Source organism: Amblyomma americanum, chromosome 3, assembly GCF_052857255.1.
Source record: "Amblyomma americanum isolate KBUSLIRL-KWMA chromosome 3, ASM5285725v1, whole genome shotgun sequence".
Taxonomy (NCBI): Eukaryota; Metazoa; Arthropoda; class Arachnida; order Ixodida; family Ixodidae; genus Amblyomma; species Amblyomma americanum.
The window spans coordinates 225100092-225122225 of NC_135499.1; the positions used below are offsets into that span (position 1 = coordinate 225100092).

The 22134-nt window shown below is 46.3% G+C and overlaps 2 protein-coding genes across 3 annotated transcripts in view; both read left to right on the forward strand.

Moving 5' to 3' along the window:
* LOC144126237 (salivary anticoagulant protein P23-like) overlaps positions 1-22134 on the forward strand; it is a 339317-nt gene that overhangs the window by 1703 nt on the left and 315480 nt on the right. The gene's annotated exons all lie outside the window — the stretch shown is intronic.
* Positions 9325-15922, forward strand: LOC144126226 (uncharacterized). Its single transcript, XM_077660271.1, has 2 exons — positions 9325-9468; positions 13843-15922. The coding sequence occupies exon 2, from the start codon at positions 13849-13851 to the stop codon at positions 15763-15765; it is 1917 nt and encodes a 638-aa protein (XP_077516397.1). The 5' UTR covers positions 9325-9468; positions 13843-13848; the 3' UTR covers positions 15766-15922.

Consider the following 22134-nt stretch of genomic DNA (forward strand, 5'->3'; position numbering starts at 1 on the left):
CGACCCCCTGGGGATATTTCTCGTGTTCTGACATCGCACAGCACACGGGCGCCTTAGCATTTCGCCTGCATCGAAACGCAGCCGCCGCGGTCGGGTTCGAATCCGGGAATTCCGGATCAGTAGCCGAGCGCCCTAACCATTGAGCCACCTGCTGTGTTGCTTGTTTCGGTACCCACTGCATTTTGATTGAGCATGTTACTGATCGTACGAAGGATGGCTAAATAATGTCCGTGAATAAAGTATAAGTAAATTATTGATAATGGTGACCTTTTTAAACGAGTAGTTACTTCAACGATCAACTTCTGACGCATTTGCTTTGCATATTTTAAAACTGCGAGCTTAAGCATCGGAAAGTGAATCTAAAGACCCCACTTTTGCACATGTGTGTCACTCAACTAGATTCAGGAATAAACTTCCGCTCGAGTTCAATGTTTCTTTGCCGGGAGTGAAAGCAATAAATATGTGCCGGAACCAAACAGCAGGGGCCATTCTTCATGCTGTAATAAGCATTTAGATTCACGGGTATTCACTGTATGCTTCCGGTCAAATTGTTAATCCGGACAATGTAGCAAAATCGTGATCAAAATTCCAAGAAGGGTTGCATACTTAATATTCTTAGGGAATGAAATTAGCAGGCTTTTTATTTTTAGCAAGACGGAGCCATTCTTTACGTATAACGTCTTGTTTTTTTTAACAACAACATCCCTACACGGCCCTTTGTAACAAATTGGATATGGGGGTGGAGAGGCCCTTAAACCAATCTGGAGCGACCGCTAGAATCGAAACTATTTATGCGTGCCAAACCTTCCCTCACGTGTACCGTCAGGTGAGCTGCAGGGCTGCGGACTAATTTTGTCTAGTTGGAAACCTTTTTAACAGGCAAAGAGATTTGAGCAAACAAGCTTTGTTTTGCATTTCGCCTCCATCAAAATAAGGCCGCTGCAACCCGGATGGAATAATAATAATAATTGGTTTTTTGGGGAAAGGAAATGGCGCAGTATCTGTCTCATATATCGGCGGACACCTGAACCGCGCCGTAAGGGAAGGGATAAAGGAGGGAGTGAAATAAGAAAGGAAGAATAGGTGCCGTAGTGGAGGGCTCCGGAATAATTTCGACCACCTGGGGATCTTTAACGTGCACTGACATCGCACAGCACACGGGCGCCTTAGCGTTTTTCCTCCATAAAAACGCAGCAGCCGCGGTCGGGTTCAAACCCGGGAACTCCGGAACGGCGACCGAGTTGCGTGTAGAAGAATGCCAGAGAGCGAGTGCTGGTCGTTTTCGGTACTTGCGTCGGGATGGCGCCACCGACTTATAGATTGGTTTCGCACCCGCGTGCCACCTCGCGTTCCTATGCTGAGCACGAGCTGGTGGTGAGGGGCGCAGGCTTGCAGGGAATGCAAGAGGAAGGGGAGGGGTTCGGGCAGGATGGGCTCGGCCATTATTTCGTTTTCTAGAAATAGAATTTCTTGCGTTTGCCTGCCTGATTGTCCCAGCCAATAGGAACTTTGGGGGCACACAATAGTGCAGAAAGCTAAACGTGGGTCTATTTAATTGCTGACGTCGTTTTATCCACAAATAAACTAGAAATAAGAAAACCAGAACTATAAAAAGGACGGTCACCGGCCGAAATATCGCATAACAGCGCACCTACGAATCAGCGTTTGACACAGCGTTCCATACGTCTTTATTCAATATACCACGTGTTTCAAATTATTCGATACAGATTTTTCTTTGAGAGGCTATTAGAAATACGTCAATGAGGTTTGTGTAGCTGACACTATGTACCTGATAGCAAGAGCTGTATAATTAACAAAAAATTTCACTAATCAACTTCTTTATTTAATCAATGGTTCGACGAAAATTCTTCTGGTCAGGCATTGGATTAAAGAAAAAGGAATGCGGTCACTGACCAAGTCATGAAATTCAAGACGTTTCGGAACCTCGTACGGGTTCCTTGATCACTGATCAAGGTCAGTGATCAAGGAGCCCGTACGAGGTTCCGAAACATCTTGAATTCCATGACTAGGTCATTGACCTTGGTCAGTGATCAAAAAACCCGTACGAGGTTCCGAAACGTCTTGAATTTCATGAATTGGTCAGTGACCGAATTCCTTTTCTTTAACTTTTTTATTTGCAATTTTAGGGGGCAACATTATATTGCGAAAAAGTTTAAGTTATTTAGAATACTAATGAAAAACCAAGTCTGCTCAAACAGTACAATATCGGCGAACATTTCTAATTTAGCATTGTTCAATGTTGAGCTTGTGCATACATGTTGCTTTGTGAATTTGTGAATACTGCCATTCATAGAAGGCTCTCGCTTTCGGTGTTTTCATGGGATACCATAGGATGATAAACGCGGCTGTTAAGTACTGGAAAGTAGTCCACTGCGCGGGCTCAGGTTGGCCTGAAAGCCCGGGCTCGGAGCGGTCCACGGGGCGCCCCAGGCCGGAAAAGGCACTGTTCCGCTGGCCCTGGACTGGACTGGAATTGAAGTTGCGGGCTTAGGCCGGGCTGGGACCCGTACATGGATGGGCTGTATGCGGCTTTTACTTCATTATTACAGTGTTCTGTACACTTGAGGCATTCTAGCAGACACAAGGATGAAAGAAGGCCATGGTGTGGTTTAAAAAAAAAAAGATACTTATCGCGTGTGTGCTTTTTTGGCGTCTTGTATAGTTGCATTTTGCCTCATGAGCAAAATTACGTAGAGGACTATTTTTCTTTTCGGAGGAGGAGGAGGGGGGGGGGGGGGGCGTCTTGGAAATGAATGAATCGCGGCGTTAAAGTCGTTCCAGGGAGTTCTTCGTTGACGCGGAATGAGAGGATGTTTAACTACGTCATGTGTATACTGAGTTTCATAAGGGCCACTCACACTGCGGTGTCCAAGTAACTTCTAATTCGCAAGCCCGGAAGCGTTAATGGATACAGGATAAGATCTAAAAGGGCATTTTTCAGCGGATGAAGAGCTGAAGTGAAAGACCACTCTAGCATGTTCCAAAGCGCTAAATCTAGCAGCGAGCTGCACCACAGTAGCGTCCTGAGTGGAGCATTGTAACACCTGACATAGGGTCATTTGAACTAGTGCGCTCGCCCACTGCAGTACAGAACGCCGCTGGCTTGTGTTCTTTCAGCTATCGCGGGCACACGCTGTGGGTTCTATCAAAGGGCGCTCCGCATCTGTTCGGTTTTGTGGGATCGCTTGCGAAAGGACATTTGAAGCCTCATAAGAACCACTGGAGAAGGACCGTCATTGGAGTGCTCGACAGGCAGGTCGTCTATTCCAAGATCATCTTTAACTGTGTCCGTTCGCCTCCCAAAAACAAGTCTCTACGCTACGAAAAACGCCGTGGGGAAGATACTGTTAGATTAGGCCACAATGGGTCGTTTAACACATACTGCACAATAAACAGGTGCTTTTTGCATTCGTTCAAACTCAAACAAGGTCAGGGCGGCCATGAGGTTAACCCGCGTTTTTGCGCTCATCAAAAAAAAAAAGCGGAGGGGAATTCGATATCATTTTACTATTTAGACATCGCGGGCCGAAATACATGATTAATTACGCAAAGTTGTTTTTTACGCGTGTATGCAACCGCTTTGATTTGGCTTTCGGTGCATTTTGGCTACACAGAGGAGATCACCGCTCAAAAAGCCGAGCAGATGAATCCGCCTTATCTTCTCTTCTTTTTCTATTTAACAAAGCAATTTTTTCTGCATTATTACGACTTGAGGCCTTTGCTGTCCACTTCTTTACTTGTTTCGTACGCGTCTACTTGCACGCAGCGAGCAAATTACCTCTTGAGCTGCTGTACGAACGGGCGCGGACCGCGCCAGGCTGGCCCACACGCCGAGCTTGGCGGGCCGGGTTCGGGCTCAGTAGAGTGATAAAGTAGTGGGCCCGCACCGGGTTCGGGCTTGAAGCCGCAGGTTTGGGCAGGGCTCGGGCTTTGAGTCACGGGCTCGGGCCGGGCTCAGGGCTCAGAAAAAGGCTCGTGCAGCGCTCTATAAGAACGTTGTGCTGCACAAGTTCGCAAAACTACCTTTTCTGCTCTGCATCGCAGGAGAACGATGTCCGGGTGTACACGCGGTGTATGATAGCCAGCCTTTCACGCAAAGGAACAACGTGCTTCGTTTCTCCTGCGCGCTCTGAGCAAACAGAGCTCATCCAGTCAAGGCTGCCTGGTGTCTGTGGCCTTGGAAGAACAAATGAGGGAGACCTCCCCGCAAGCCGATCAGAACCGTATTCAGAAAAAAAAAAAAGTGCATAAGTTTTCTGTCTGCTGTTTCTCGAACAGGAAGTGAGGCTGGAGGGCAAACATGTGCGACCCGGTCTATCCGTTCATAGCTGATCAACCTGGCAGGCGCTATTAGTTTCTTTTCATTGAGGCAATATGTGAAGGCACATAGAACGAATACAAGCTATATGTTATCAAAGGCAGCTAACGAATGAAAGCAATCAGGATCAGTTTTTTTTCTTTTCAAGCATTTGCATGAGCGCGGTGGTTCAGTGGTTATGAGTTTCGGTGTTAAGCCCAAGGTCACCGGTTCAATTCCTGCCTCTACTGCTACCTTTCGATGGAGGCGAAACGCAAAAACGTCGGTGTACCTATTCTTCCGCGAACGTTAAGGAACCTCAGGTGCACAAAATAATTCGGAATCTTTCGCTGCTACGTGCCACCTAACCCGCAGTGCTAGAATAATTGTGTTGCACAATGTACAAAGCTGTATTACAAAGCACAGGACGAACAAAAGGACCCACTTAAGGCGACGCGTCAACCTCGCCTCGGGAAAAAACAGCTGATGTAAACATCAGCTCGAGTGAATTACACTTTTTCATCAATAAAATCAAGTGTGAAAAGAATAGAAAGCTACGCGCGAGAAGAGCCGGGGAGACAAGGCCTGTTAAAAATATTGTCCTCGATCTCAAAAACGATGACATCGAAGTGGAAGTCACAGTTGGCGACAACTTATGAAGTTTCTGGCTCGTAAGAATAGTTCGAGGATAACAACAACACCAACACTTCGCGACTCACTCATGCGCTGCTATTCGACAATTCTGACTGCTGGGTGTGTGTACGAACGCCAGTGCACCGATCTAGGGGCTCTGACACTCGAACAGTTTTGATAATTTGGCTATCGACTTACTCACGACAGCCTTAGACCCCAATTCAGCGCCATCCCATTGTGAGACAGAATTAATGTCACATCGTTGCGGAACTTTGTAATCAGCAAAAAGAACAGCTTTGTAGCATCTACTTTCGTTCAAATTTTGAGCACAATCGTAAAGTGCGAGTTGCTTCATCCACCGTAACCTTAACAAATACAACATTTTCTCGCAACACTGAATAATCTTGAATAAACACGCAAAGCTTTCATGAACAAGCGTATATACAGACGCGAGGAAAGTAGAAGCATGATGTACTTGCTGGCGTGGCGTCTTTAGGCTAAAACAGCTGCGAAAGTTGGTCAGACAGACTGATCTACGCAGACTTGACAGTGCATAACCAATGAGCCAGTGAATAGGACCACGCAACAGCTGATGCCTTTCGTCTGAAGCGAGAACAGTATACGGTTATTTTATTATCGAATTAAACGCCAGGAACACCCGTTCTCACAAAATTAGCGACTCTCATCCCTTCTTTGAGAGCTGACCTTCTGAGAATGCATAATTAACGTTTCCAGTATAGGCGGCGCTGGCAGCGGCAACTCAAGGCAGAGGAAGCGGTGTTAGTGCGGGCGCTAGCACCCCTAACGCTAGCTGCAGAATTGCGGGACGATTACGCGAAAGGGGAGCCGCAAAAAAGGCAGGGTGGCATAAAGATGGTATATTCTTGTTGTCCCTTTGTGCGATACACCGAGTGTAACTTAGCTGAGGTGGTAGTCGCATGGGGCAACTCGCTAAGCTCAAGACGGGGGGGGGGGGGGGGGGGGGGGGTATGGCCTCTTAAAAGGTAAGCGAGATTGCTCATAATGCTAATTGAAAAGAAAAGCCGAGACCTGACCGTACACAATTGATTTTCACAGGTTAGCCCTCTTCACAGTTTGAGACATCAGCCAGCCTAACTGTGCTTTTATAAGGCGCCCGTAAATTACCCACAGAAGAATTTCTTTCGGACATGGCCTGGTAAAAGCGTACGCCGAAGTACACTTAGATTCTTAGATGCGCGGACGTACTCAAACGTACAAGGTTTTGGCTTCAAAGTTTCTTTTCCCACCAAAGTTTCTTGTTATGCCCAACAGTCAATTTCACGAAGTAAACTAGTCCAGAAGGGTACAGACAAGGTAGGACAATAGAAATTGTTTGTAAGCAGGTTTATAGTGAGTTAGTATATAAATATTTACGATGAAGATATAACAAGAGAGTAATCGAGTCGACGATCGCGAACAGACTTTTGATGTCTTGCATTATGTGTTTTTCCTGTTAGCTCAACGAATAAAACTGCCATGCCACAAGCACTGTTACAACCTCGGTTCCGAAAGTTAACATCATATAGGTATAGTTCCCCGTGCGGATCAAGGCTCCCGTGTGGGAGCCGAAACGTAAGTACATTCCTCTTTTTTCTTTGGTGGGGTGCCTTGCCTTCTCCTTCATCTACTGTTAAAGATCCCCAATTTTTATGTCTGAACACCTTTCCCCTATTTCCAATGCTGAGCGCTCTATATGGGCAATAGCGCTTCTTAAAAAACGTCGGCAATGAAACAGTATTTGTAATAAGTCACAAAATCACAACAAAAAAAGTCCTTGGCGTGAAAAAAATTGTGTGACGTCGGTGATGAGACACTCGACCTGTTAGGTAGAGAAATTTCAGCATTCAGAGCTATTTTTTTTTTCTTTCAAAGCCTTGCTTTTCATAGGCTCTGCTAAAACTGCCTTCTTATGACTTGAAGAAGGCAGACTGCGTACCGAAATGACTCACATTTTCGCCCTTTCTTTGTTTGAAGAAGCGGCAGCAACACTGTTTCATTTTCGGGTACTAAAGACGAAAAATACCGGAAAACGATGCCGAGACATCCATAAAAGGGTACTCGAGGAAAAGTAGAATGCTAAAGAAATGCCACCAAGAAAAGTTTAATTGGAGAAAAATTCCGCAAAATTTTGACAAATTTCAGGTTTCCGCAGGTAACCACCGCGAAAAAAGTATTTCGGGGAAAATATTTAGTGCCGAACAGTAGTGTGTAGTGAAATATAGCTAACGATTAGTTAACAAGCGGCGATGCGGTAACCTGGTCGGCGTGAAAAACGATATGGTTAATAGGCAGGAAGTGTGTTAGACTCAGGGACAACGCGACGTCTGTGGGTCGTAGCGAACGCTAGCGTCGCTCCGTAAACGCGGTCCTCGCAGGCTAGCAATTACGAAAGCGGCGCGCTTGAAATGGCCGAGCAGGTTTTCCCGGCGCGCTTTGCAACGCCAGCCGGAAGCTCACGCGACGCACACGATGCAGTTCGCGACTCCGTGGCCGTATTACATGGACAGCTAAAGGCTGTAGGTTCAGTTCCACTAAATTATTTAACTTTGTTATGCCTTAATAAAGTCCTAAAAACTCTCTCGCTATGAACATCATTAATCTTTTTCTTCCTTGAAAAGCTTTAACCTCGTCCTCTTCAATTCCCGTCGCTGTCTCTCTTCCTCCTAGCCGCCGGCGTCGTCACAGACACTACTGAGGGGTCGGTATATGTTTCTCGATTTGGTGAGTGAAAACTCATTGTTAGCATTATATAGCTGTACTTATCTTATCTGTTTCCAAACTCAAAATAGAGATTGTATATCACAAGTATCGGCATGCGTCCACTGAAATCAACATGTTGGCTGGGAAATAACACCAGCATACCATGCATCAGGGTAGAGCGCATCGACAAAGATTAAAGGAACTCGGGGATGCATCACTTGAGGAAGATTACCGAACGCAAGCCCACGCTAACTGCGGGCCCTGCCTCAAGGCGGGCTCAGCGCCGACTGTGACCAGGTAACTGCCTGTGAACCGCCTCCCCGTGCGTAGAGAGACAAAGGTGGTAGACAATTATCTGAAATATCTGGGTAATAAAGCAGCGCAAGGAGAGGCCACCGAGTGCAAGTTACATGTTAGGTTGCATAAAGTCACAGCTGCATGGGTGTCCCGCTCGTGACCAGCACGTTGTAGGCTTCAGGATAATGCCGATGCAAGGCTGCTAACATGAAGTGCAGTTGTGAACTCCTGGGAAACACAGAGTGGAGCGTGCATCTTTGCTGTTCGGGGCACCGCGTTTAGTTTTGTTGCGTTGCGTTCATTGTAAACACCACAGTTTAATATGAGATGCCCCGGGCGCACACACACTCACAAAGAGAAATGTTGACTGTGCGTAAAAGAAGATCAGACTTAGACGCGCTTTGCCGCCAAGATCTGTGACCGAACCTGGCAAATTATTCACAAGATATGAAGTAACGGAAAGCTGTTCGGACGGGTATCAACCTACTATAAAGAGTAAAGCGGCGGTATTTAGCTTATTGCGAAACTAATGATGCAGTACTAAAACAGCCAAGGAACGAGTGAAACCTGCGTGATTCTCTTCACTCAAAAAAGACGCCTTGGTCCGGATTAGTCCAGTCGGTTGGAACATCATCGCCAGCAGCTCAACAAACCAACGTATATCGTCGACCAGAAGCCGGAGAATTCTTACAAAGGCATAGTGGGCAAATACCTTCCACCTTGCAGCGCATCCGGTAGGTAAATAAGCTGACTTATGTTGCTTAGCCGCGGATCTTTTCTTCTAGATGTCAAACTGTCCGCGCGAGAAAAAAAGAAAGAAAGAGGCGAAAAAAAATGTTCTACTAGAAATGCAATACTTTTAGTGTCGCATTGTTACCAGGAGATACTATGATCGAGTGCAAAAGCCCCGGTGCTAATTTCACAGAACGAAGCGAAGCGCACTGGAAAGCTAAACCCATAGTGCGCCCTTGACCGCCGATTACCACGCTTGTACGCGCATTGCGGCATCTCGATTGCTTGTTTTTCATTGACAGCTCTTGCGGCACGGCGATGCGCACGTGGACTCTATGCGGTGAAGGCCGCTGCCTTCGCTCGTTTCAGAACCGGTCTGATACACAGACACACGACGAGCCGTGGCGAGTATAAGGTCTCGAGTCGCGGCCTTTGGAGCGCCGCCCCCCCGCAGCGCGGCCGGGCACAAACACGGACATGGCCGGCGCTGAGTTGCGCGCCTCCCTCGCCAGACTTCCTGGCAACCCTTTCGTCCGGAGAAAGCTGTACCCGCGCGTGCCGACGTGACGGCTGGTTCCGCGCGGACCCGGAGCGCCGCGGCTTCTTACGCTGCCCGCGCGGCTGCACTCTGTGGGTGAGCGTGGGCGCGCGAGGATGACCAGCACCACCGAGGCGACGGATGCCGCGTGCGCATTCGCACCAGGGACATCGTTGCGGGCATAACCGATGCGAGTGGGCACCCTTGGACTACGATTGCATTGTCGCAGGTACATTATCTTTGCTTGACCGTTATCTTTACTGCTTATACAGTCAGAAACAGTGGCTGTATGTACAAATTTCTTTTAGGAGGAAAAATTTACCTGCTCAGTTTTCGAATAATCGAGATGGCGTCACTACTAACCTGAACTTAACACCATTTTTTTTTAAAATCAACTCCGTTTGAACGCAGCTTACTGAACCAACAACGTAGTTGACGCGGGGTTAAATCAGTAAGCTGTTGTTGTGGCTGCCACCACACGAGGGCTATTGAACTTCTCTCTTGCAGGAAGCATTTAGTACAGTTATTCAAGCTACGCGACTTTCAAGCTCTCTAGTGTGACGGACCATAAGTTGCCATAACAGTTGGGCGCTGATCTTGAACGCGGGAAAGGATATGCAGTCTTTCAGATCGCTAGATTTTTTTAAACTTTCCACGTCCATGGAGAAATCATGGATCCAATCAAGCATGTCTCGCATCACCTCCGCCATGGCCGCGAGGTTGTCCACGTCAGTCGTCTGAAGCCATACTATGGTCCTCTGGTCGTGACTTCGCCGTGAGACGCCAGTGTGGCTACTCCTTCGCGCCGAAGCCACTGTAAGGAAGACAACGAAGACCAAGCGGCTTGGCCGCTTATAAGTAGATAGTTGTGGAGGCTATAAACATGCGCGAACCTGAGCAGGCGCCGGTTTTTTTTTTTAATCTTCCCCGTGCACCCAATAAGGTTTTCCTGCGACAACACGCAAGAAGTTGGCTATCAAATCGTCATATTCAGCAAACGACTTCCAATCATGTAACATTTGCTGAGATTAATTAGCAGCGGAGTTGCGATCATTTCTGGTTAGGCCAGTAAATCCTGCTGCTATTAACTCCCGGATGTCAAATTACCTAAAACCTTGGTTCAAATTCCTTCCCCTTTTTTTAAGTTATGCCTCATGGCACACTTTTCTCATAAAAAAAAAAAAAAGCCTTGGTTATCACTGAGGTACTCTATTCCAACAAAACTTAAGCACTGTCACGTAACATGGGTGTGAATATTTGTTAGACTATCGATACACAAATTGCTCAGTGAAAGGGCGACGCTTCAGCGAACACGCCTTTCTGTCTGGTCGCACCATCAGCCACCTTTGCCTTTCACAAGCAGTAGGCAGCACAGATGTGCTTTGGTCCGTTGTCCAGTGTTTTTGTGCTGTAACATGCCCCAATAGTAATTTTCAACGTTTGTTGAAAGAGAAGCAGTTGCCTTTCACAGGTGGCCTTGAGCAAATCAATCTTTCATCGGACTTTTGCCGGCATCTTCAAGACCTTTTCCACAGTTTCCGCACCCGTGGCGACAGCGATTGAGGCAAAACGCATGTCAGAAGCAGTCAAACGATTCGAGTAGACAAAAATACTGTCAAAACCAACCATACACCAGGGTGGTTAGTGAGCGTACTATTTCTTTTATGCACGCTCATACGTACCATAGGCTCAGACGGCTCAGACCATCTATACTGCGCTAGTCATAAATTCCTTTCTTTCTAAAACTATGCACAGACCTACTACACAGTGATACCTACGACAAGGCAAATAACGGATATGTGTTTACCTGTCAAAGTTCCGCTCTGCAGATATTAGAATGGAAATTACAGAGGTGAGGTTGACGTCATGGCGGTTCATTAGGAGAGGCAAAACCGCAGTCGTAAGGAGATGACGGCGTCCAGTTTGACAATCTCCATTTTAAGGAACCTTGCAACAATTTTTGAGCATGGGAAATATATCGTGTACTTATTAACATTTCAGCTAAATATTGCTGTTCCGCACGCAGAAAAATACGCAGAATCATGCTTAAAGGTTGGCTTGCGCTTTGCTTCCGGATTTAAAATTACGTCCCTTCTTTGTACAACGAGGCTGCGCGTATGTGTTTCGAAACGGCTACACGTCAGATGGTACCAGAGGTGACATGGATGCCGCACAGAAACTACAGCGAAACAGAATATGGAGTAACGATGAAACGAAGCACTACCTAGTAGCGTCAGCAACCCCGCCGATCAGGTGCCCCGCCAATCACTCAAAGTAGCTGTATCAGGAGATAAAAATATAAAAAAAGGCATGATTACTCTAAAGTTAGAGTTTCTCAGTGTGGGTGCGGTGGAGAGGCGCCTATCTTTGAGCATGCTACAAATCACAAGAGAAGAAATGTACGAATGGGGAAAGGATAAATCTCAATTCCCGACAAACTCCGCTTCTACGAAACGAATCTGAAATTTGTTTTCTAAAGAAGATCCACGCAGAAGTGCCCTTCAACGTCAAATGCTTACTGTGTCTTTCCCGGAAAGTATTCAAAGGCCTCTTGGAGACATAGACCACTTGAAGGAGAAATTGTAAAGTTACGCAATGACATAACAAGAAAAACTTTCAGAAGCAATGCGACTCCACCGCAGCTTGCAAGTGGGACGAAGATAGCTAATGATAGCAAGAAACAAGTGTCGGTCGCATTTTTAATTCTTCACCAATGGAAGAACACGGAACCATTCCATTCGATCAAGAAAATTGGCAGTGCTTAACTTGGGCTAACCCTGGAATTCAGCGAAAGCAAGGACGCTTGCTAAGCGTCTGAGACTCGTCCATGGCAGCTCCGCTACACGCTCGCGACAGCCGCTCTATATATACCCACGCGACCACGTGGCTATGACATGGTATCACATCGTCTTACGACACCCCCATTGAATGTCATCACGTGTTTCACATGAACCCATCGGATGTTCTTAAGACAAAAGGTCAACACAAAGGGCACCCAAAGTCAAAGCTAGTCAAAGGTCAACTAAAGGTCAGGGGTCAAGGGTTTGACACCATAACTGTACCACATCTGGTCATACATGGCTAACGTGGTTCGGCTGAAGGTCGTTCAAGGGCGCTCTCCCGCTTACGCGACGACTGCTTTACCTAGTGTAGTGAAGCTTTTGGTTTCAAAAGCTAGATTGGCAAGGTATTAGATGTGGGTTAAAGTTATTCAGTTTGCATTCTATACAGAACAAGCTCGTAGTTTCTGGAATATAAATTATACTTGTAAGGACCTTCGTTTGCGCGTTTTATTATTATTTTTTTGTGGCATGGGGAGGGGGTGGGGGTAAAAATTGGACAATCTTTGAACTCGAATTCGGGTAGAGGCTCGGTTATACAAAAAAAAAAAGGTTCCATAACTCAAGTTTTATCATGTCAGTATTTACAACAGAAGACAATTTACTATTACGGCTGTTTTTATGCGAGACATAATATTGGCTCTTTATTGCACATCGTTCTCTCAACAAAATGGAAATGGCCACTTGCACCGCAGAACTTTTATCAAATCAGTTATTTTTTTTTTTCATTTGTGCGCATATTATCGCCTGCCTACCTTTGTTTGCGCACTGCGAAAACATTCTTTCAACGTCAGAGCGATCAGAAGAATCTAGGCGTAAGATGTCATTAACGTGGGTAGCGATTGATACAATGCTAATAAGGCATCCAGCGAGTACCTCTGTTTTGGCTTCTCGCTTTCAAAACGCACTTTTCAAACTTGGCCTCAAATTAAGCAGCATCATGAATGTAAAGCGTTAAAAGTGGTTCAAACTGATTAGTCTAAAAACGCCCGTCTCGAATAAGCACAGGACGTCCGCTAATTTATGCGTGGTGTTTTTAGCTTTGTGGACAGAGAAAACAAGTTACTTAGAAGGCTTATTTTCGGGTGGAAATTGGGTTTAACCGATTGGTAAGAAATCTGTTCGGGGTGCAAGATTCAAGTACAATCAGAGTTTACCCGCAAACGAAGAGCTCTTGATATATGGTATCTTAATGCACAGAATGAGACAGAAAAAAAAAACTTTTTTAACGATTTCACTCCACTCACGAGCCTGCTTAATGGCTGTACTAATACGAGCTGCCAGACGACAGAATTTTTTTTGTGACAAATAATGCGCAAAAAAATTATAAGCCAGAGAGACGCCATTTGTTTTTGTTTCTATTTCAGCTACCACCAGCCTTCTGTTCCATGTCTCACAGTACCAGCATGCGTAGTAAATCCAGCCAGATTGCATAAGTTAATTATCAAGCAAGTTTTTGGAAGAATCACTCTGTGATTTGAACACTTTTTGCAACGGCTTCCACGATGACATTCGCATAACGAAATGAAGGCTGTACTACACTTATGATATAACTGCTCTTCATATACGTTAAGCCCAGCTTAAAAGTAAAATTCCAGAAATATAGTTGGTTCTGGCGGTCATTTCCTATTTATATTACACCTTTATTTCACTTGGATTCGTGCAAATACGATTACTAAAGAAAAAATACATCCTGACATAAAAACGAGCATACATTCTTAATATATATTTCTGACAGTTCAAAATGCTTTTCATCTTTGCAGGAAATCATGCGTCTCTCATCGGCCGCTGTTTTGTGCGCCTTGGCCACACTGCTGAGTGATTGGTCCTCACTGAGTGCTGTCGTCAGAGCAGCCAACGCGACGTCTGAGAAAGACCCACCAGAAACAGGCAGCGAAGCATTGAAGACGCTACTAAATTGCAGTTCTCATCACTTCGGAAAGGCAGGACATGCCCAACAGCCAATATGCTCCACTGATCCCAGCTGCGCTGTGTACGAAGACTGCTGTTTTGACGCGGCCGTTGCTTCAAACGGCACGTTCAAGAAAAACGCATCTTGCATCTCCGTAGCTACCGATAACGCCGCCGTCCCGGAAGTAATGATGGTCACGCGCTGCGATGGCGCTTGGCCGGAAGACGAAGTCAGAAAAGGCTGCGAAGATAGAGACGTTAAAAACGAAACGTTCCACCGAATCCCCGTCACAAGCCCCGCCGGATACACTTACTCAAACGGATTCTGCGCGCTCTGCAATTACGATATTGAGAGCTGGGTTTTCTGGACTGCTTCCACTTCCGAGGGTAACAAGACCCATTTCGAGCTTCGCGATGATTCCCTGAAAAATAAATTGCGCTATTGCGGCGAAAACAGAAACTTCAGCGACACGTGCGAAAGAGGCGGTGGTAATGTGTCGAAAGAGACGGAACGCAAGTGTAAACTTTACTTGGAGCCTGTTCGGCATGGAGGCTCCAGCCAGCTGTACAAAAACGCGTACTGCGCAGTTTGTAACCACGTAAACCTTAGCTCATTGTCATGCGAAGAGGTCACAAAAGAAAACGCCAGCCGCTCAGCAGATTTCAGGACAAACAAAAGCTCTGTTAAATACAACAGCGTCCGGAAGCTGAAGACTAACGATACGTCGTGTGCAGCGTGGTTTGACGGAAAATGTTACATCAACGACACGAACTACCGGTACGACAACGCGACTGGTGCGACCAGCGACGAGTCTTACACCTACACTTACCAGCACTACCTCATCATGGTCTGCATCGGACTGTCTCTGTTCTTCCTACTCATGAAAGGCCTGACGTACGCCATCTTCAGCGCTTCCCGCAACTTCGCCTCGCGCTGCAACCTGTGCCTCTCCGCGACGCTGTTCTTCACCCAACTCGTCTACATCCTGGCCAGTTACCTCGACGTCCCCGACGACGTGTGCGTCGTGTCGTCGGTCTTCCAGCACTTCGGATTCGTCGCCACTTTCGCATGGACCACAGTGCTGTCGTTCGACATGTGGAGGAACATATCCTCCATGCGGGTTGCTGCCAGAAGCGACAAGACACTGATCCTCTACGGAGCCATAGCCTGGGGCGTCCCTCTCCTCCTCGTTGCTGTGTGTTGCGTTCTGAACTGGGTCGCACCTTGGTCTCGCTACTCGCCCGCGTACGGCCAGTACTACTGCTTCTTCGGGAAGCATCGTCCTTACATCGTCTTCTTCCTCGTGCCCATGGGCGTGCTCCTGGCTGTGGACATGGGACTGTACGCGCACATTATAATATACGTGAGGCGAACAAAGGACATGCGCAAGGGAAAGGGCTCCAAGAGCGGCGGCAACCAACCTTCGGACATGGCCCTCTTCTTCAAGCTTGCCCTCATCATGGGTGCTGCTTGGTTTCTGGGCCTGTTGAACTTCATCAACTCGAATGTCACCCAGGTCCTAACGAGCATCTTGAACGGGCTGCAGGGTGTCTACCTGTTTTTCGGTTTCCAAGACTACAAGTACTACGTGGCCGCGCTGAAGTCCAAGGACAAGAGGGATAAGAAGTTGCGATCGTCGACGGCTTCGAACAATTCGAACGCTTCCGCAAGCACGGACGTGCAAAGTGTCAGTGATGTGCCTGTGGGTAGCGCCGATGCTAGCCGGCAGCCTGGTGTCAAACTTCCTATGAGCAATCTTGCACGAACGAAATGATGCAAGAAAGAGAAAATGTATTCCTTGTGCAGATGTGACTCTCATGTCACGGTCGGGTTCTGGTATTAGCACCATTGTCATCTCAGCCCACCCCACCACAGTTCTTTCTGCAGATTGTACTATGCAATACAAAATGCGGCTGCCAAGTTCTTAAGACAGACATTTTCTTGCCTCTGTGCCTGTTTATACCTCGCGATAACTGATCACTGCAGCTGCTCTCGACGCAGAAGCGGATGAAAATGCAAATTAAACCCTACGTCTAGATGTACTCAGCATGGCGCGTGACCACCACCGATTATTGTCAAAAGCTTTGCTGCCTCTGTGCGGGTCATAAATTTTAAACAACAGCCAAATCTAAGATTGGGGAAAAGTGCGCAATGTTTCACTCAAACTTCAGTATTGGATGTATGCATATAGCTTACAGTGTCAGCTCTGCAAAAGGGCCAATTCGACAATGGGCAACGTCAAGCGGAAAGGCACGAACAAGCAGTTCCAGAGATTGACAAGAAATTCTAGCCTGTAGAGGCACGACCAGAACTATTTCCTCGCAAAGAATGTGGATCTGGTCACTTCGTTTCGTTAACTAAGCGTTAATCAAGTACCACTTCCCACATGCAGCGGCATACTGTATAACAGTAGATTTATCAGCATTCGTAAGTTATTAATTGTACTGTACCAAACAGCAACGGAATTCGCCGTGACCGCTGGGAACAACACTGCAACATGCTCACGGAGGAGAATTTAAGGCCAAGAGTGCATTTAAGAGGAAATTTTTACAAAATGTGTTAGTCATTCAATTCCATTCAATTAGGCGTGAACGCCAGTGAAGGTGAAGAGTTGGAATGTTGGTATTCCTAGCTTCTCCTTTCTTTCCGTTGAATGCAAGCATGTTGTACATGCAGGCTGACTGGAGCTCTATGGAAGACGCATTTGGTCTGCAGTGAACGTAACTAGGCTGAGGATGATGATGGCGTCATAAAACGAATTGCGTGCCCAACGAACCATCGCCGAGACCAAAGGCTCACTTACTGCCTTGGCAACTTTAATAAGATAGGAGGGTAGGGAGGAAGGGGAACCCATGGCTGCACTTTTATACACACTTCAGTAAGAATTGCTTTGAGTCGTAGACGGATCGTGTCGCTCGTATATGCACGGAAAGATATGACGCTCGCATTTTCGCCACATTTTAGTTCTGCACAAGAGAAACATAAATGAACAGAAAGAAAGCACAGGTTGACAGCAGATACTGTCATTAACTGACCTACGCTCAGATTCCGCGATAAAACATGCCGACACTTCCCTATCCTGCTAATCGAATATCTTGAAAAATGCGCGCGTTTTAATTTATAACACCTCCTCGCGGGTGCAACCGCTAATGACGAAGCAAGCACTAGTGCAAATGAAAAAAAAATTGGAAGCGAAGGCGGGTGCGAATGCCTTTGCCACGCGGCGAAAAGCGAAAGCCTTTAATTCCCGAGCGAAGACGTGCAGCGAATGCACACGCTGCGCAGCAGGCCGGGCGCGTCTGCGCTATTCACTTTACAAGAAACTTGCCACTCACTCTACTTGGATGCTTGACGCAAGGTGCCCCTTTCAGAGCGCGCGAAGGTGATTTGGCTGCGACAAAATTGTGGCGTGGGGGGACTAACGACGTTGTTTGTCGCTCTCTGACGACTGCAATGAGCGGCTGCTATAAATGGCCGATGGTTTCTTCTTCCTTCGGGTCCACCGCGCGAGGCCTCAAGCGGGTGGCGCCTTTGAAACAAACAAACGGGCGGCCATATGAAAATACGGGTGTTCTGAGTGGCAGGCATAGCGCATAAATGGCGGATGACAGCAGCCCAGACAACGTGACGTCTCTCGCCATGGGCAGCGCCAGAGTCATTACGGAAAGCCACAGAGCGGTGAACGAGGAGCGGCTTAAATTTAAAAGCGTCCTCTTATATACACTAAACAAAAGAGGCTTTGGCTACAGAGGAAACGGGCATTTCTGTTTGTGAATGATGTTGTAACCTCACCGCTGCCAAGGTTGTGCCTTAAAGCTCAGAGCTCTTGACACCTTATTAATGCGAAATAATTACATGGCTCATGAGGCGGAAAGTCCGGCGTTGTCGTTGTCCACGCCGGACGGTCTGAAAATACACGTGACCTCATGACGTCTTCGGCAGTGCCTACATCATCAGGAAAGAAAGAAAAATAAAATTACACTCCAAGTGTGTTTCGAACACTGGCCGGCGCGAAAAGATCAGCTTCGCTGGCCACTTTATTAGAGTATAGTACGGCATCGCGCACCCGGATACCCCACGTGCATGCTTTTGCATTCACAGTACGGGAGTAGTCTTAAGTTCCCTCCGAAATTTTTTTAAGGAGGCGACTTCGCCGTGTGCAGATGGTGCTATATTAATATTTTAGAGCTTATAGGGCACGCGATGCCAAATTAATAAAGGCGTCGAGTTGCATATCGCTGATGCCAAAATAAAAATTGCTTCGTGTACCTCGGGGGTGGGTAAACTTGTTATTGCCTGAATTTCTGAGAAAACAAACTATGTAATGAGTGCCAGCCTTCCCGACCTTGTGATCACACCGCCACTCAATTATTAAGCAACAGAATCAATCGAGAGCATCAATCTGTGAGTACCTTGCGTCTCCACTTATTGGGCAGCAAAAAACAGTAAGCTCCACTTTTTTCAAAAGAGGAATGCATTTCCAAGGTGGGATCATTCTTGGATAAGCCACAGGTTCGATGCAAGTAACGTGGAGTGTTTGAACCGTTTTAAGTAGCGATAATTTGCTGATAAAAAAAGGCTTCTTTCCTGCGAAACTACACTTTACACAGTTTATCTGCAAAAATTCAGTCTCTACACCTTACAACTCGAAGTGTCTCAACAGAAGGCCGCAGTTAACACCTTGGAAGCCCTTTGTCGACCCACGTTTAATAAACACGAGTCACCGTTATGCTTCTACTCAAGTCTATATATATATATATATATATATATATATATATATATATATATATATATATATATATATATATATATATATATATATATATATATATATATATATATATATATTGACATATAAATTGGTTGTTGAGGAAAGGAAATGGCGCCGTATCTGTCTCACATCTCGGCGGACACCTGAACCGCGCCGTAAGGGAAGGGATAAAAGAGGGACTAAGAGAAGTAAGGAAGAAAGAGGTACCGTAGTGGAGGGCTCCAGAATAATTTCGACCACGTGGGGATCTTTAACGTGCACTGACATTGCACAGCATACGGGCGATAGTAATGACAGCAGTGAAAATATTGACAGGATTTTCAAACACATTTGAGGTAATTTTGAAAAAAATGGGAAGTACCGAAAGCAGAAACACATCACAGTACCCGCCTTCCTTTTTCTCCGATCACTCCCTTACCCTTTTCTTCTTTTTTAAACACCCTGGTGGCATCATGTTTGAGGATGCGAGATGCTCGAGCTAGATGGCGCCTCGCGCGGAGAGCTGACATCCCCGAATCGAGTGGGGGCCTTCAGTTAGGTAAAGCGGGCGGTAAATGACTGACAGAGATATTTAACACGATAGCCTTAAGGGTCCCACTCAGCCGAGAACCCGCAGTCAGCATCTCTTTCGCTGGGAGAAGCACGAAATGGCTGAGCGCTATCGTGAATTGGCGACATATCTCCTTGCGTGCCTATAGCACTCCAATAATAGAAGTCGTGTTTTTTCGATATCGCTAATCCTGCAGATTAAAATCCGGGATTTTTCACACATCTTAGTTTTTAAGTGATCTGTTGTACATGTCAAAGGCACCCGCGTCTCGATGCCTCGCTTGATGACGTTTGTTCCAAAAGCATTGCAAGTTTAAACAATGGGCGTCTATGGAAACGGCGAAACTTCGGAGCCTTTTTGTGTGAAAAACACGCAATTTTTTGAAGAATTCACAGCTCAAATCGCGTTTTTTTTTTCAGCGGCTTCAAATAGTATAGGGGCTGCGCTTTTGATTGCTTCCTGCAGTGTTGCTCGAAGCATAAAATTAAATTGTACAAATTTAGCATTTGCACAACACCGCTAGCCAATCGCATACTGTGACGCTATACGCCAATGCCTCCATACGCACGTACACGTCCAGCCGTAGCAAATCAATGCAGAAAAAGAAAAGATGTGGACGAGTGGTCTAACGCTACGCCAGAAAGAAAAGCTTCTCTACCACCGTGAATTTTTTTTTCATCAAATACTTGCAAATTGTGGGGTTTCACTTTATGAAGTGTCATATGCCTTTCAAAAAAACGCCACTGAGGAGAGCTATTCTTTAATTTCAACCACTCTGGGCCTTTCAACATGTGATGACATGTCGTACAGCTCGCGGGCACTTTCGCATTTCGCCTCCATCGAAATGCGAAAGCGCCCGTGTGCTGTACGATATATGCTAGCGCACGTTAAAGGATCAAAGGTATTCTTATTATATATACTAGATCTCCACAGTGGCGTTGCCGAAACGCATGTGTCGAATCGAAATGCGGCAGCAGCAGCCGGGATTCGATCCCGCGACTTAAGATCAGTATCCGGATGCCGTATCCGCTGAAGCACCGTGGTGGGTCCAGAAAGAATGACAGCCATTAGTTTCATGCCATGCGCCACGTTGAAGAAAAGCAAGTGTACTATACTGCCGTCCCGAATTCCTAGTAACGAAGTACAGTCATGAGTAAAAGTTTGCCGGATGCTGATTTGCAGGAAAAATAATTGTTCCCGCGTTGCCTCGCTAGCCGGTCAGCTGATATTCGTTGTCGCGGATGGAGCATGCTTGTTCTTTCCCCGTGCTTGTGTGCTTTTTATTGGCCTGCTTTATTTGACCTAAGAAGAATGGATAGCTGGGCAGATGTTTTCAGGTTCATTATGCATGTTACAGCGTGGTGTAAACAAAAGACAAAGGAAGAAGACAACGCTGACGAGCACTGTGTGGTTATGTGGCATTAAGCCTGAGGACACCATCATCATCATCACCATCATCATCATCTTCGTCTGCTCCACGCTGCACAATCCTCAATCGTTTAACCGCTAAGAAATGCTTTGCTTTTATTCGCGAACCCGCATCCCGTAAACATATCTCTCCATGACTGCGCATGTTGCTGGGCCTACAGTATGGTAAACAGTATGGCGGTCTTCAAAAATATAAACAGAAGCCCGATGTGCGCGAATTCACATCCGAATTTAATGCGGGGTTGACACAACACCACGGGCACTTCGTTCGTTCTCTCGTTCGCTTTATTTGTTTTTACTTTCCCGGCCTTTTCTTGGACGCAAAATAACAGTTAAAACGCTGTAATACCGGCGCCCTTCTTCAATTTCAGCATAATTTCTTCTTTTTTTTTCATATCAAGCTCGGAGTTTCTTTTTCTAAATTGTGCGCCATCCACTGGTGTAATTCATGAACTTCATGCTTGTTGCTGCAAGTATGGCCGCAGAAACGCACGCCAGTGAACCTCCACATAGCAGGCGCCGCTGAAAGAGCGCACGAAACAAATTCGCGAGCGGCTTCGTGCAACAAAACCAGAAAATGCCACAACCAGTGAAAAAAGACGAAAACACGCAAGCTACTGAAAAACGTGGGCCTTAATATGGAGGCGGGGTGCACAACCGAGATTCCCTGTAGTTCTGTGTGTATCTATGTATGTGTGGGTTGTTTGGTCTTCTCGCCCACATGTTGAGACGTCAGGCGCGTCGTTTTAATCATGCGCAGAAGCACTAGAGCCGGCACGAGACTGCTCTTGCCCCCTTTGCGAATGCTCCCGTTGATCCCTTGAAATCTTATCTTAGCCAGCCTTCATACGGGCTCTTCTCAAAGCGGGTGTTTCCACCGGGTCTTCTCTCTGGAATGGAATTGAAGCAAGAAAGGAAGCAATAGAAAGATGAGCACTATACTGCGTCAGGAGACTAAGAAAGATTGACAAGCACAGAGCCAATCACTAGGACACAGCTCATCGAATTGAATACGCTGCCCCAATGGAGAGGGTTCATATTCGTTTTTTTCCGCCGGTCCGGTGTCAACAGTTTCTCATTTTTAAGGATACCCAGAAAAGGAAACCGTGTAATCTCACCACCTTGGCATGACCTTCTGACCGGAAAAAATTATGACTCTGCATTTTTCCTTTATTGAGAATTGTCGTTTCCTCGTCAAACACACGTGAGCTATCGGTCTCGTTAATTAAGGAAGAGAGTACAATGCGCCTTGAAATTGCGACCAGATGACAGTGACACAAGAAGGAAAAGAAACAAGTTGTAAAAAATGCGAATATGAAAAAAAAGAGCTACAAGATACGTTATGATTAAAACAAGATGCATACCTATCAAAGTAATGGCCCCGCTGACAATGG

Bases quoted from the DNA above. Each gene is read 5' to 3' on its own strand.
- LOC144126226 (XM_077660271.1), top strand. From the start codon at position 13,849: ATGCGTCTCTCATCGGCCGCTGTTTTGTGCGCCTTGGCCACACTGCTG.